Here is a 14,483-nt window from a genome sequence, read left to right on the forward strand (position 1 = left end):
CCAGACACAATATTAGAAATCATCATCATTCACATTAGAATGTTAACTCACTTTTCACTAATTCATTTAATGTAGATGTTTCTAGGTATCAAAAGAAGAAGTTAAGGTAACTTGAGACTTGTTGACACACACACACACACACACACACACACACACACACACACACAGCTGTATGCATCATGAAGACAAACACACATTTCTAACATACACACACACACACACCTGTATGCATGCCTGAACACACACACATTTCTAATGTAACACGAACGCGTCACACACACACACACACACACATTGTCAAAACAACTATTTGTAAACTTTGGTGTCCGTGATTTCTGCTTCTGTAGAACCACAGCTGATATTTAATATGACCAAGTAAGTAATGATGGTGGTCTTTGACTTTGACTTAACTTGAATTAAGACTTATTCTTAGTCATATTCTTCACAGCAGTCAACACTCACATTTTCTAAGCCCAGGTTTCATTCTGTTCTCTCCACCATGTCCCACACTGTAGCGGTAAGCAGAAGAACAGACAGTCATTGAGGGATACACCTGAACTCACACACACACACACACACACACACACACACACACACACACACACACACACACACACACACACACACACACACATACATACACCGGACACACACACACACACACACACACACAGACAGTCAGCGTATAACTTTGTCCAAGTGGTGGTAAGAGTGTTTGTCTTAACCAGCCTGATAAGTCCAACATGTCTGATATGAACTTTGAAATAAACCCTCTACATACTTGAGTTTCTCCAGTCTGCAGTGTGGATCCTCCAGTCTGGCAAAGAGCAGTCTGACTCCTGAGTCTCCTGGGTGATTGTAGCTCAGGTCCAGCTCTCTCAGGTGTGAGGGGTTTGACCTCAGAGCTGAGACCAGAGAAGCACAGCCTTCCTCTGTGACTAGACAGCCTGACAGCCTGACAAAGAGTCAAATAATATTAAAATCACACTGCTATTCTTTGGTGGTGAAAATAGTGGCAGTATATTTTTTCAACATATTCAGATATATCAGTGTCCTGAAACCTGCCAAATCTATTCATAAATTTATGTATCATTATTAGAAAAGACAAATTATCAAATATTGCCTGCAGAGAGAAGCATGTATAGTACAAATATTTGAGTAGACAGACCAGACCAGTTTAAAAAACAGTATCAGTCAGAAGACAGACAGTGAGGTATCAGATTTAGATTGTATTGAGTATACAGTCCACATCATATCTATTTTGACAGTGAAGCTAACATTTTAAATGTTGCTCTATACTCCAGCATTTTGGATTTGAGATCAAATGTTTCACATGAGGTGACAGTATATAATGTCACCTTTTATTTGAGGGAATTTTAACTTCTAATTGCACACCATCCCGGATCCGGGAGCACCCCCATCAGTAAGAAAGCTGACTAGCATAGCCTAGCATAGCGTCACAAGTAAATACTAGCATCTAAATATCATTAAATCACAAGTCCAAGACACCAGATGAAAGATACTTGTGAATCCAGCCAGTTGAACAACGTTTACTAAACCGTATTTCCACACCAAAAAAATAACTATATATATACTATAATAATAAATGTTTCTAAACACGACGATCCTGAATAAGAAAAATCGTAAATGAATCATGAATAATAATACTGAGTGAAAAAGTTACAGAGGCTACAACAAAAGATACTAACCTCTCACCATTACCAATAACAGAGGCTACAACAAAACATGCTAACCTCTCACCATTACCAATAACAGAGGCTACAGCAAAACATGCTAACCTCTCACCATTACCAATAACAGAGGCTACAACAAAACATGCTAACCTCTCACCATTACCAATAACAGAGGCTACAACAAAACATTCTAACCTCTCAGCATTACCAATAACAGAGGCTACAACTAAACATGCTAACCTCTCACCATTACCAATAACAGAGGCTACAACAAAACATGCTAACCTCTCACCATTACCAATAACAGACGCCACAACAAAACATGCTAACCTCTCACCATTACCAATAACAGAGGCTACAACAAAACATGCTAACCTCTCACCATTACCAATAACAGAGGTTACAACAAAACATGCTAACCTCTCACCATTACCAATAACAGAGACTTCAACAAAACATACTAACCTCTCACCATTACCAATAACAGAGGCTACAACAAAACATGCTAACCTCTCACCATTACCAATAACAGAGGCTACAACAAAACATGCTAACCTCTCACCATTACCAATAACAGAGGCTACAACAAAACATGCTAACCTCTCACCATTACCAATAACAGAGGCTACAGCAAAGCATGCTAACCTCTCACCATTACCAATAACAGAGGCTACAACAAACATGCTAACCTCTCACCATTACCAATAACAGAGGCTACAACAAAACATGCTTACCTCTCACCATTACCAATAACAGAGGCTACAACAAAACATGCTAACCTCTCACCATTACCAATAACAGAGACTACAACAAAACATGCTAACCTCTCACCATTACCAATAACAGAGGCTACAACAAAACATGCTAACCTCTCACCATTACCAATAACAGAGGATACAACAAAACATGCTAACCTCTCACCATTACCAATAACAGAGGCTACAACAAAACATGCTAACCTCTCACCATTACCAATAACAGAGGCTACAACAAAACATGCTAACCTCTCACCATAACCAATAACAGAGGCTACAACAAAACATGCTAGCCTCTCACCACTACCAATAACAGAGGCTACAACAAAACATACTAACCTCTCTAATATGAGACCAAATACTAAACTTATGACTAAATGAATTTGTCCAAACAATTAAGACTTATTTAAAAATGGGAGAACTACATACATAAAGTGCTTTCATTTATTTATAAACTGTGAAATATATGTATGAATACCTTTAAATAAAAGGTGACATTCTGGACTGTCACCTAATATGAAACATTCTATCTCAAATCAAAAATGCTGGAGCATAGCACCAAATTTTAAACTGTAAGCTTCACTGTCCAAACACATATGGTGTGGACTATGTGTGTCTGGTAAAGACATGTGGATCTGGTGAACAGTTATCACTTGTTGACCAACTACAGGAATACTGACCTCAGAGTCTCCAGTTTACAGTGGGGATTCCCCAGTCCAGCAGAGAGCAGCTTCACTCCTGAATCCTTCAGGTCATTGTTACTCAGGTCCAGCTCTCTCAGGTGTGAGGGGTTTGACCTCAGAGCTGAGACCAGAGAAGCACAGCCTTCCTCTGTGACTCCACAGCCTGACAGCCTGACAAAGAGATTATCATGACTTCACAAACACACTGTTAATTTAACACCAGTAGTGTAGAAGGAAAATGGCAGATGCATTTAGTTAATTCTCCCAAACAACATATAGATTAATCTTCTGTCTTCTAGAACTGTACGGTCATTTTGTTATATTAATGTAAACATCAATGCATTTATTCAATATGTTTTTCAACATAAAATTATATACAAATTATGTACATTATTTTCTCTAAACTGAATATTTCTTCCTGATGATTAGTTCTTATATGTCATTTTATTTACTCACAGAGCAGCTCTGGAGGCTTTGACCACTGGCAGCAGCCTCCGAAGACCTTCCTCTGATCTGGAGTATTTCTTCAGGTCAAACACATCCAGCTCCTTTTCTGAAGTCAGCAACACAAAGACCAGAGCTGACCACTGTGCAGGTGACAGTTTGGGTTTTGAGAGACTTCCTGAGCTCAGGTAGCTTTGGATCTCCTCCACTAGAGAATGGTCATTCAGTTCATTCAGGCAGTGGAACAGATTGATGCACCTTTCTGGAGAGGGATTCTCCCCGATCTTCTCCTTGATGTACTTGACTGTTTCTTCATGGCTCTGTGAGCTGCTTCTTGTCGTTGTCAGTAGACCTCGTAAGTGCTTCTGATTGGACTCCAGTGAGAGGCCCAGAAGGAAGCGGAGGAGAAGGTCCAGGTTTCCCGTCTCACTTTGTAAGGCTTTATCCACAGCACTCTTGTAGACAGTAACTTTAGACTTATCTCTGAACAGCGCAGAAAGGTTCCTGGACGTTGATTGCGGTTCGGCCATTAGATTCTCATTGTTGTTGATGAATGAGAGGAACACATATACAGCAGCCAGAAACTCCTGAATGCTCAGATGAACAAAGCAGTACACCTTGTCCTGGAACAGACCACATTCCTCTTTAAAGAGCTGTGTGCACAATCCTGAGTACACTGAGGCTTCACTGACTTCAATGCCAGCCACTTTCATGTCTTCTTCATAGAAAATCAGATTGCCATTCACAAGCTGTTGAAAAGCCAGTTTTCCCAGTGACAGAATGCTCTCTTTATTCCAGTGTGGACCTGTCTCTTCTTTCCCAAGATACTTTTCATTCTTCTGTTTGGTATGAAACACCACAAGGTGTGTGTACATCTCAGTCAGAGTCTTGGGCATCTCTTCTCTCCTATGTTTCAACATGTGTTCAAGGACTGTTGCAGAAATCCAACAGAAGACTGGAATGTGGCACATGATGTGGAGGCTCCTTGATGTCTTTATGTGTGAGATGATTCTGCTGGCCAGGTCCTCATCACTGAATCTCTTCCTGAAGTACTCCTCCTTCTGTGGGTCATTGAACCCTCGTACCTCTGTCACCTGGTCAACACACCATGAAGGGATCTTATTGGCTGCTGCAGGTCGGGTAGTTATCCAGAGGAGAGCAGAGGGAAGCAGATTTCCCTTGATGAGATTTGTCAGCAGAACATCCACGGAGGTTGACTCTGTGACGTCCCAACATATCTTGTTATTCTTGAAGTCTAGGGGCAGTCGGCACTCATCCAGACCATCAAAGATGAACAGAACATTGTACTTGTTGGAGATGGAGATTCCTGATTGTTTGGTTTCCATTGAGAAGTGATTGAGAAGCTCAATGAAAGTGTGTTTGTCCCCTTTCATCACATTCAGCTCCCGGAAAGGGAAGGAAAATACAAATTGGACATCCTGATTTGCTTTTCCTTCAGCCCAGTCCAGAATGAACTTCTGCACAGAGACTGTTTTTCCAATGCCAGCGACTCCCTTTGTCAGCACAGTTCTGATAAGTTTGTCTTCTCCAGTTAAGGGTTTGAAGATGTCATTACATTTGACTGCAGTCTCTGGTCTGGCTTGTTTCCTGGTTGTTGTCTCAATCTGTCTCAGCTCATGTTCATTATTGACCTCTCCTGTTCCACCCTCTGTGATGTAGAGCTCTGTGTAGATCTTATTGAGAAGTGTTGGGTTTCCTTGTTTAGCGATCCCCTCAAATACACATTGAAACTTCTTCTTTAGATTAGATTTGAGTTCACGTTGGCAAATCACAGCAAGCTCATCTGAATCTAGAAATAACACAGAGGATATTAATATTACGTCAGTTTTAATGACTACAGTATTGTAAGACGGTTATAACGTTTTACATTATAATAATTGATTCTCTTAACTGACTGTATAAATGTGTAAATATTTTCATAATGCTTACAGACTGGTGTGACTGATTCTATTATTGATGGTATTATTAATGTTGTCTCTCTCTCTCTAAATTAATCAACACATCCCTGCTGCTACTTGATGAGGTCACTAGGTGTTGTGTTAAGGCTAGAGGTCGACCAATTAATCGGAATGGCCAATTAATTAGGGCCCATTTCAAGTTTTCATAACAATCGGATATCGTTTTTTTTGGACACCGATTTTGACGTTGTTTTTTTTTACACCTTTATTTAACCTTTATTTAACTAGGCAAGTCAGTTAAGAACACATTCTTATTTTCAATGACGGCCTAGGAACGGTGGGTTAACTGCCTTGTTCAGTGGCAGAATGACAGATTTTCACCTTGTCAGCTCGGGGGATCCAATATTGCAACCTTCAGGTTAACTAGTCCAAGGCAATAACGACCTGCCTCTCTCTCATTGCACTCCACAAGGAGACTGCCTGTTACGCGAATGCAGTAAGCCAAGGTAAGTTGCTAGCTGGCATTAAACTTATCTTATAAAAAACAATCAATCAATCATAACCACTAGTTAACTACACATGGTTGATGATATTACTAGATATTATCTAGCGTGTCCTGCTAGATAATATATATAATATGACTGAGCATAAAAGCATACAAGTATCTAAGTATCTGACTGAGTGGTAGGCAGAAGCAGGCGCGTAAACATTCATTCAAACAGCACTTTCATGTGTTTTTCCAGCAGCTCTTCGTTGTGCGTCAAGCATTGCGCTGTTTATGACTTCAAGCCTATCAACTCCCGAGATGAGGCTGGTGTAACCGAAGTGAAATGGCTAGCTAGTTAGCGCGCGCTAATAGCGTTTCAAACGTCACTCGCTCTGAGACTTGGAGTGGTTGTTCCCCTTGCTCTGCATGGGTAACGCTGCTTCGAGGGTGGCTGTTGTCGTTGTGTTCCTGGTTCGAGCCCAGGGAGGAGCGAGGAGAGGCACGGAAGCTATACTGTTACACTGGCAATACTAAAGTGCCTATAAGAACATCCAACAGTCAAAGGTTAATGAAATACAAATGGTATAGAGGGAAATAGTCCTATAATTCCTATAATAACTACAACCTAAAACTTCTTATCTGGGAATATTGAAAACTCATGTTAAAAGGAACCACCAGCTTTCATATGTTCTCATGTTCTGAGCAAGGAACTGAAACGTTAGCTTTCTTACATGGCACATATTGCACTTTTACTTTCTTCTCCAACACTTTGTTTTTGCATTATTTCAACCAAATTGAACATGTTTCATTATTTATTTGAGGCTAAATTGATTTTATTGATGTATTATATTAAGTTAAAATAAGTGTTCATTCAGTATTGTTGTAATTGTCATTATTACAAGGAAATGTAAAAAAAATTGTATCGACTTTTTTGGTCGTCCAATAATCGGTATCTGCGTTGAAAAATCATAATCGGTCGACCTCTAGTTAAGGCTGCTACAATATCATTGAGTTACACAGCTACTTTAGCTGTACTTTAGCTACAGCTTTTAAATGTTATAAAACACCATTCAACATGAGGCAGACAGGTCTTACATTTCTCCAGTGTGTCAGCAAGCTCCTTCTGGTTCATTTTCCTCAGGACGTGCAGTGTGATCTTCAGAGCCCCCTCTCTGGCACTGCTCTCCTGCTTCTCATCTTCAGCATCCACCACTTCCTTATCCTGCTTCTGACTCTCAAAGCCTTCTGGGAGTTCTGGACTAAGAATCCTCTTGAACATCTTCAGCTCGTTCTTCACAAATGTCATAATTTTCTCTTCAAGCAACTGAAATAAATAAAGTAAATAAGTTAAGCAAGAGACACCATTCTTTCTCATTAACACATTAATGAATGATTGACAGATCAACTTTACTTGAGGTAAACAAAAACAAATGTACATAACAGGACCACATACACTGAATATGGAGGCCAGGTCTGTTTGATGACTCTGGGAAGACTGACCACTGAGAATCTCTGACTCTGATCTCTCCTGTTGAATTCTGTTGACACACACACACACACACACACACACACACACACACACACACACACGCACACAGGGAGGGAGCGTTGTGTTTGTTTAATATTGTTTTAGGACTATGAAAATTGATAAAATAATTAGCCTATGGATTATGAAAACAACAAAAATAAATGGGAAAATGGGAGAGGAGAAATGACTAGAGACAGTGTTGTTTAACTCACTGACCATGACCCATGAGTTCTTCTTACCTTTGTTCAGTAGAAAAGTCTCCCTTTCTAAAGGATATAGGTAGACCCATAGACTGGTCACTCTTCATGGACACACAGCTGGGTACAGGGGAGGCTGGTCTCTCCTGCTTGATTGGACTTCAACACAACAGAGACAAACATTACATCTCTCATCTACTCTGAGCTCAGATGGGGAAACATAAGAAGAATTTCATTCCAAAACTCTATATATCCATTTTCAGAAATGTTCGTAAATTAGGTATTGTTGTTTAAAGAAATTATGAAAGAGATTGGTGTATTTTTTCACTATCTAATCATGGCATGGGGTTGTTCAATGACAGACACGTATTTATTTCAAATCTATCACTTGATAGTTTCATTTCAGAGAGACAAATAATCATGTTTTTTTGCAACATACAAAATATCTGCCTCACTCTCAGAGTTTTCAGTAGTACTGCTAGGTTTTACATAGTCAAATGTGACCGACCAGCTCGATTCAGTCCTATGTAGCAAAATTTGAAATCGTTTTTTACATTGGATAAAAGTAGAGACTCGGGGCTAGAAAACGCTATGTCATAAACTACAGTTGAGGAGCAGTTCACGTGATCACCATGGTCTTGGAGCATGGATTCTGATTGGTCAGACCAGTGTTGTACAGACCTGACCCCCGGAAATTCCCTCAAGTCTTTGAAGTGGAATGGGATTAGTGTGGTGGAAAAATTCTGCTTTGAACGTTGATAAACTTGTAACTTTTATTAAAAAGGCCTTTGAATATTTGGTACCTACTAGAGAGCTCTTCTTTGTGTACAGGGCTGTTGCTTTGGCAGATAATGTCACCCTACTAAATGAATTGTTTAAACTAAATGTATGGTGTTTTCGTTTAAGTATGTTTCATTGTTAAAACTTCTTAGCGCTAGGGGTCATAATTCTTTTATTTTTTAAAAATAACATGCCCAACGTAAACGGACATTGTCTCTGGCCAAGTTTACAAAACTGTCAAAATATTGTCTGTGAGAATAAGAATACTTATTCTGCAAGCAAAAACCTGAGAAAAAGTAACCCGGAAGTGATATTTAAAAAAAAAAAAGATTTGTTTCCTGGCCCGTCTAACCTCCATTTAAAGGGGTATCAACCAGATTCCTTTTCCAATGGCTTCCTCAGGCTGTGACCAGGCTTTAGACATAGTTTCAGGCTTTTATTTTGAAAAATGAGCGAGACGTTTCAAAAGAGGTCAGGTGTCCTGCAAATATTTCCTGCGCGCGAGAGAGGGGCACACCATTTTCCTTTTGTCTCTTAATGAATAGGTTATGGTCCGGTTGAAATATTATTGATTATGTTTGTTAAAGACAACCTAAGGATTGATTATAAAAAACATTTGAAATGTTTCTACGACCATTTCGGATACTTTATGGGATTTGTCGAACGGAACACGGCTTGTGTTTTCTCAACATAATGCGCAACCCAAATGGCGTTTTAATGTGATAAAAGTAATATTTATCGAACAAAAATAACATTTGTTGAGTAACTGGGAGTCTCGTGAGTGGAAACGTCCGAAGATTATCTAAGGTAAGCAATTCATTGTATTGCTTTTCTGACTTTCGTGACCATGCTAATTTGGGGCTAGCTGTTGTAGTATTGAAAGCTATACTCACAAAAGCTTGGATTTCTTTCGCTGTAAAATATTTCACTGTAAAATATATTTTCAAAATCTGACACGATAGGTGGATTAACAACAAGCTAAGCTGTGTTTTGGTATATGATTGCAAGATTATAAATATTTGTAGTAATATTTTTGAATTAGGCACCCTTCAATTCAGCGGTTGTTTAGGAAAGTGAACCCGTATTCGGTATCCGTAGCGCAGTGAAGTTAAAATAATAAGTTACCTGAGGTAACTTTAACGTTCACGGTTAATGCCGCAGAACAATCAGCTAGTTGGTTCAGAAGGCGAGTTGGTGCCACGGTGCTCAATAGAACTAATAGGAGCTGCCAGGGTGAAAAATACCATAAAAATGCCAGTTTTTTCACAATTACTAAATAACTAGGGCCATAACGTAATATTATGTAACTGGGCTCCATGGCGGATGCAATGAACTAATTTTCATCAGAAAAAACATTGTTAAAAACGTCATGTGTCCAGCCTACTTGGGGGTGCCCCGAAAATAATATTCAAAAGATTGGTCCTTGGACACAGAGGGGTTAAACACTAAAGTTGCCGTCCTTCTAGTTAAGAGAGGAGAACCGGACAGAGGTAGCCAGCATCTGTCAACGAGAGAGGGAAAAGCCCTCCAGGTGGAAGAAACAACCAGGGAGGTCCATCGGTCCACAACAAATGCAGGCAGCCGGTGATGATGTAGTGGTAGCTATGGTAACTAGGATGCTGCTGGTATAGCTTGGCTAGCTAGCAGGTTGTTTGTCTGTCCCTCATCTCGATGAAAATGACGAATCCGTTGAACCACAAAATGAAACAAGGATAGAGAGTGAAAAGGATCTGGCTACACTCATACTGTCCCTGACCGTAAAGCAAAAAAGCAAATTGAACAATAAACTTCGGCGTCTCAACACTGTAGTGAACTCCGTTGTTATTCCCCAAGATCACCTCAGACAACTCTGTGCGTAACAGGACAATATCGAGGCGCCATACGTGGACACGGACAGTTCTGTACGGGGACGCGGACAGTTCCAGAACGCGGACATGAGCAGTGCAACACAATCAACTAAACCCAGTCTTTACAGTGGGTTACATTAGTAATATTAATTTTTTATTATTATGTTAAACAAACATTCAAAGTTTATTTATAACAATGTTTTGAGGCCCATATCCACAAAGGGCCCATATCCACAAAGCGTCTCAGAGTAGAGAATTGGTCGTATAAGTGCTGAGAAAAAAATACATTTTACACTTATGGGTATAAATTAAAGCTATGCATGAAGTCTCTAGTCCCACCTAGTCAGCAGATATTTAGGACACCTTGTGAGCTGTCCTAAGTAGTTAACAGGTAACAGCAGGTGTCTTGATAATACTATAGAATAATGCAGTGAGTCAGTGGTTCCTGCGCCACATGTAATTGCTTTGTAGTAGTTAAAATAATGTTTTATATTTCTATATGATCAATCCATTAATAATATAGACCTACATGCAACAGTATGTCTTATGCTTTTGGCAATGATTTATGTATAATACTTATGTATAACATTACCGTGTATACCATGTATTTCTGCTTAGCATTTTTACTTAGCAGATTAACTCATGCTTAGTGAGTGTCTCCTGACCCCTCCTGTCTCAGCCTCCAGTATTTATGCTGCCGTAGTTTATGTGTCGGGGGGCTAGGGTCAGTTTGTTATATCTGGAGTACTTCTCCTGTCTTATCCGGTGTCCTGTGTGAATTTAAGTATGCTCTCTCTAATTCCCTCTTTCTCTCTTTCTTTCTCTCTCTCGGAGGACCTGAGCCCTAGGACAATGCCTCAGGACTACCTGGCATGATGACTCCTTGCTGTCCACAGTCCACCTGGCCGGGCTGCTGCTCCAGTTTCAACTGTTCTGCCTGCGGCTATGGAACCCTGACCTGTTCACCGGACGTGCTACCTGTCCCAGACCTGCTGTTTTCCACTCTCTAGAGACAGCAGGAGCGGTAGAGATACTCTTAAAGATCGGCTATGAAAAGCCAACTGACATTTACTCCTGATGTGCTGACCTGTTGCACCCTCGTTTCTTCCTAGGTTTTGGCCTTTCTAGGGAGTTTTTCCTAGCCACCGTGCTTCTACACCTGCATTGCTTGCTGTTTGGGGTTTTAGGCTGGGTTTCTGTACAGCACTTTGAGATATCAGCTGATGTAGGAAGGGCTATATGAATAAATGTGATTTGATTTGATTTGATTTATTTCTGAAGATTAATGCCCAGCGGCTAAGGAGTTGGAGCTGTAGCAGGATTTGGACCTGTTGCCAAAAGGTGGCTGGTTCGAATCCCGGGTGCTGGAAAATACAGGCGGACTTGATCTGACAATTGGAGGGCTGCTTGGTTCACATCTTCAAAACATGAACATTTTCTGGTTCTTCTTCACTGAACCCAAACATATATATAACTTTTAGTGATTCCACATATGAAGGAAGTGATAGAAGCCTTTTTGGTTCTATAAGGAACCTTCTTTTCTAAGAGTGGAAAATAAACACATTTTTATGATTATTATTTAAATATTTACATCATGTTATTTCAAGTTATCCCTTTGGAACAAACATCACGTTGTTAAATAATAATCCTAAATTGGGCATGGCTATAAATTGGGCAATTGAAGGCATCTAGGGCGTAATATGTGTTTGATGAAAATGAACATTGTTGCAACGTTGTAGGCAACATTATTGGCAAGGGACTTGATGCTACTATGCCAAAGATATTTAGAGTTGTTAAACGGGTGTGTAGAGTGTGTTGATATAACGGTAATATTGTCTAAATTCTGCTTGTAACAACGATCAGAATTGGTAAAAAAAATATGCATTCCATTATATTAGGCAATAATTAAGAGTAGGCAAAGTGGTCGTGTCATGTGAGAATTCTATCAACTGTCTTACATTGCCACGAGTACAGTTAGGGTGCCGTGGAACCCCTGCAGTACCTCCACAGACCCCGGACTGAGAACCCCTGCAGTACCTCCACAGACCCCGGATTGAGAACCCCTGCAGTACCTCCACAGACCCCGGATTGAGAACCCCTGCAGTACCTCCACAGACCCCGGATTGAGAACCCCTGCAGTACCTCCACAGACCCCGGATTGAGAACCCCTGCAGTACCTCCACAGACCCCGGATTGAGAACCCCTGCAGTACCTCCACAGACCCCGGATTGAGAACCCCTGATTTAGCAGATGCTCTTATCCAGAGTGATTTACAGTAAGTGCATTCATCTTAAAATAGCTATTTATTTTGGAAATAAACTTAATCAAATCTTCATAAAATTGTCATCTCACCTCTTAGCTTTGGTGTCATGTCCCCCAGAGAGACTCATTTTAGAGGCAGGCCCCCCCTCCTCTCTCTCCCCAGAGAGACTCATTTTAGAGACAGGGCCTCCCTCTTCTCTCTCCCCAGAGAGACTCATTTTAGAGACAGGGCCCCCCTCCTCTCTCTCCCCAGAGAGACTCATTTTAGAGGCAGGCCCCCCCTCCTCTCTCTCCCCAGAGAGACTCATTTTAGAGGCAGGGCCTCCCTCTTCTCTCTCCCCAGAGAGACTCATTTTAGAGGCAGGGCCTCCCTCTTCTCTCTCCCCAGAGAGACTCATTTTAGAGACAGGGCCCCCCTCCTCTCTCTCCCCAGAGAGACTCATTTTAGAGGCAGGGCCCCCCTCTTCTCTCTCCCCAGAGAGACTCATTTTAGAGACAGGGCCTCCCTCTTCTCTCTCCCCAGAGAGACTCATTTTAGAGACAGGGCCCCCCTCTTCTCTCTTCCCAGAGAGACTCATTTTAGAGGCAGGGCCCCCCTCCTCTCTCTCCACAGAGAGACTCATTTTAGAGTACTGTCCCCTAAACAGAGACCCAGCATGTTGGTTGTGGTTAACACAGTGACAACAAATAATTGATTTCCAATGGTTTTCATTTATTCATTATTTCTTTGAGAAATAAAACATTTACTAACAGACATAGAAACAGTCAGGTGATTTAATGCATCACATGAACATGTAGTTGTGACATTTCATCTCCATGGTAACTGTCAATAATAATAATAAGTCACTGTTTGTTAAGGTAGTTATAGACAGTACAGCAACAATAATAATAATAATAATAATAATAATAATAAGTCACTGTTTGTTAAGGTAGTTATAGACAGTACAGCAACAACAATAATAATAATAATAATAATGAGTCACTGTTTGTTAAGGTAGTTATAGACAGTGCAGCAACACAAGGCCATGTCTCACAATTATTTGTATTCACTAACAGCAGGCTATTTATTGTCTTTCAATCTGTTATTTTCTCAATGTATCTGAGAATGTAGACAGAAGGGCTAAAACGGACATGATTGATCTGAGGGGGAAATCATTGATCCATTCAGAAAGTTTATTTGCAACAAGTGAGAGATGTTATATTATGTAAAGTAGGCTAGGTTATAATGTATAGTAGTGGGTTGTTAGTGATATGTTATATTATGTAGAGTAGACTACGTTATAATGTATAGTAGTGGGTTGTTAGTGATATGTAGATGTTATATTATGTAAAGTAGACTAGGTTATAATGTATAGTAGTGAGTTGTTAGTGATATGCAGATGTTATATTATGTAAAGTAGGCTAGGTTATAATGTATAGTAGTGGGTTGTTAGTGATATGTAGATGTTATATTATGTAAAGTAGACTAGGTTATAATGTATAGTAGTGGGTTGTTAGTGATATGTAGATGTTATATTATGTAAAGTAGACTAGGTTATAATGTATAGTAGTGGGTTGTTAGTGATATGTAGATGTTATATTATGTAAAGTAGGCTAGGTTATAATGTATAGTAGTGGGTTGTTAGTGATATGTAGATGTTATATTATGTAAAGTAGACTAGGTTATAATGTATAGTAGTGGGTTGTTAGTGATATGTAGATGTTATATTATGTAAAGTAGACTAGGTTATAATGTATAGTAGTGGGTTGTTAGTGATATGTAGATGTTATATTATGTAAAGTAGGCTAGGTTATAATGTATAGTAGTGGGTTGTTAGTGATATGTAGATGTTATATTATGTAAAGTAGACTAGGTTATAATGTATAGTAGTGGGTTGTTAGTGATAT

At 39.9% G+C, this 14,483-nt stretch overlaps 1 protein-coding gene across 1 annotated transcript; it reads right to left on the reverse strand.

Moving 5' to 3' along the window:
• Positions 1–3,569: 3,569 nt before the first annotated feature.
• Positions 3,570–7,517, reverse strand: LOC129868441 (NLR family CARD domain-containing protein 3-like). The gene is made up of 3 exons (XM_055942425.1): positions 7,436–7,517; positions 7,078–7,306; positions 3,570–5,386 (listed from the first exon to the last, which is right to left on the reverse strand). Exons 2-3 carry the CDS (start codon positions 7,286–7,288, stop codon positions 3,585–3,587), a joined length of 2,013 nt encoding a protein of 670 aa, XP_055798400.1. The 5' UTR covers positions 7,289–7,306; positions 7,436–7,517; the 3' UTR covers positions 3,570–3,584.
• Positions 7,518–14,483: the final 6,966 nt, after the last annotated feature.

This window comes from Salvelinus fontinalis, chromosome 2 (assembly GCF_029448725.1).
Source record: "Salvelinus fontinalis isolate EN_2023a chromosome 2, ASM2944872v1, whole genome shotgun sequence".
NCBI lineage: Eukaryota > Metazoa > Chordata > Actinopteri > Salmoniformes > Salmonidae > Salvelinus > Salvelinus fontinalis.